The sequence below is a fragment of the Neovison vison genome, chromosome 1 (assembly GCF_020171115.1).
Source record: "Neovison vison isolate M4711 chromosome 1, ASM_NN_V1, whole genome shotgun sequence".
NCBI lineage: Eukaryota > Metazoa > Chordata > Mammalia > Carnivora > Mustelidae > Neogale > Neogale vison.
Window position 1 is genome coordinate 298,106,212 of NC_058091.1, and position 1,601 is coordinate 298,107,812.

Consider the following 1,601-nt stretch of genomic DNA (forward strand, 5'->3'; position numbering starts at 1 on the left):
AGTTAGCCATGTTAATCATGATCCTTACATTCCCACTATGAATTAATATGAAAGAATATTTTTTCAGCAGAGAAATCAGGTTGACTTAGGGAAAAAACTGCCTCCCACTTATTAAAATGTTATGCATCTGGATACAGTGCATGTCTTTAGTAGCACTATCCTAGATGATGATGATGATGACGATGATTGACAACTCTCAGCTGCTTCCTGATAATAATATTATACCTCCTTGCTTTTTGCTCTATGACTCTGGGGAACATTTCAGTAGAGTAGAGAAAATGTACATTCCCACCCTATCAACTCTGGTCTTTTCCACATGAATGGCTGTGACCAATAGACTATGTGAAGAAGAGCAGTGTGCTCAGCCCAAGTCAAGTCCTTAAGATTCATAACCTTATGCTTGCCCCTCTTGAGGTCTCTTCAGTAACAATGTCATGTCCACAGAGCAGATATTTCCTCAGTCTGAGTCTTAGAATGCAAAAGCTTGTGGAATCCCCCTGAGCCCACAGATGCAGAATTAGAGGAAGAAATAAATATTTGTTTTGTAAGCCAGAGATTGGGGATTATCCATCACCCCAGGAAAAGCTGATTAAACATGTGATAAAGGCATTTATATAAAAAGAAGAAATATAGTTTAATTTCACTACCCCAAAAAGAATGAAAGAAGAATTTAAATACTAATTAAAATTTATTTTTCCTGGAGGTCTGAGGAATGTCAACTATTCAACATGGAGGTGGAGGTCAATAAGCTGGAACTGATGAAAAATCCAGTTACACTCATAAAGGAATTGTCAGCAATAGGATCTCGATATCAAACTTTGCATGCACGCTTTAAACCAATTCCTGCAGAGCAGAAAGAGACTAAGAACCGCATTTGTGCTACTGTCAATAAGACTATGACTATGATACAAGAGCTACAAAAGCAAACAGACCTGGAGCTGTCACCACTGAGTAAAGAAGAGCAAACTGCGGCAGAACAATTAAAATCTTTCATGTCAGACGTATGAAGAAATGGACTTGCAAAAGGGAATTCTGATGAAGAAGAGATGCATTCCAGAAAGATTTAGGAAGATGTCTTGTTAGCACTTGATGACTAGAGGTGGGACGATGGAGAAGAAGGTTTGGTTGTGGTCACTGGATAATGACGCCTTTTACAAGAGAAGGAACTATAAGAAGGGCAGATATAGGAATAAAGTTTAGCCAAAAGGATGGAATGGGAATAAAGAGATTTAAAAATAAATATCACACGTAATTAGTCTTATAATTTCAAGCAAGGAAGTCACATAACTCTATTTTGCATCTGTTTTTGTGTAGTTGGGGTAACATGAATGTCCTGGCCTATCAAGAAAGGATATATGTACTATCAGATGTGAATGAGCATGCTTTGGAAACTAAAGGGTAGAAAAAATATTTGTATTACATTTTACATATGTATATAATTTTATTTTTGAAAATTTTGATTATAGATAATGGTCACATTATTGATGAGACTGCTAGTATGTGCCCTCTAGTCCTCCACAGAAGCTAACTTTGGTAATAATAAATTGGCTATTCTGTGATAGTCTTACTTTTTTTTCCTCTATTCCTTCTGCATGCTAATG

General features: G+C 36.5%; 1 protein-coding gene across 1 annotated transcript; it reads left to right on the forward strand.

The window, feature by feature from the left end:
• The first annotated feature begins 728 nt into the window (after positions 1–728).
• Positions 729–1,007, forward strand: LOC122895517 (spindle and kinetochore-associated protein 2-like). Its single transcript, XM_044233001.1, has one exon. The coding sequence runs from the start codon at positions 729–731 to the stop codon at positions 1,005–1,007; it is 279 nt and encodes a 92-aa protein (XP_044088936.1).
• The last annotated feature ends 594 nt before the right edge of the window (positions 1,008–1,601 follow it).

Excerpts from the sequence above, each read along its gene's own strand:
- LOC122895517 (XM_044233001.1), top strand. The coding sequence starts at position 729 with ATGGAGGTGGAGGTCAATAAGCTGGAACTGATGAAAAATCCAGTTACA.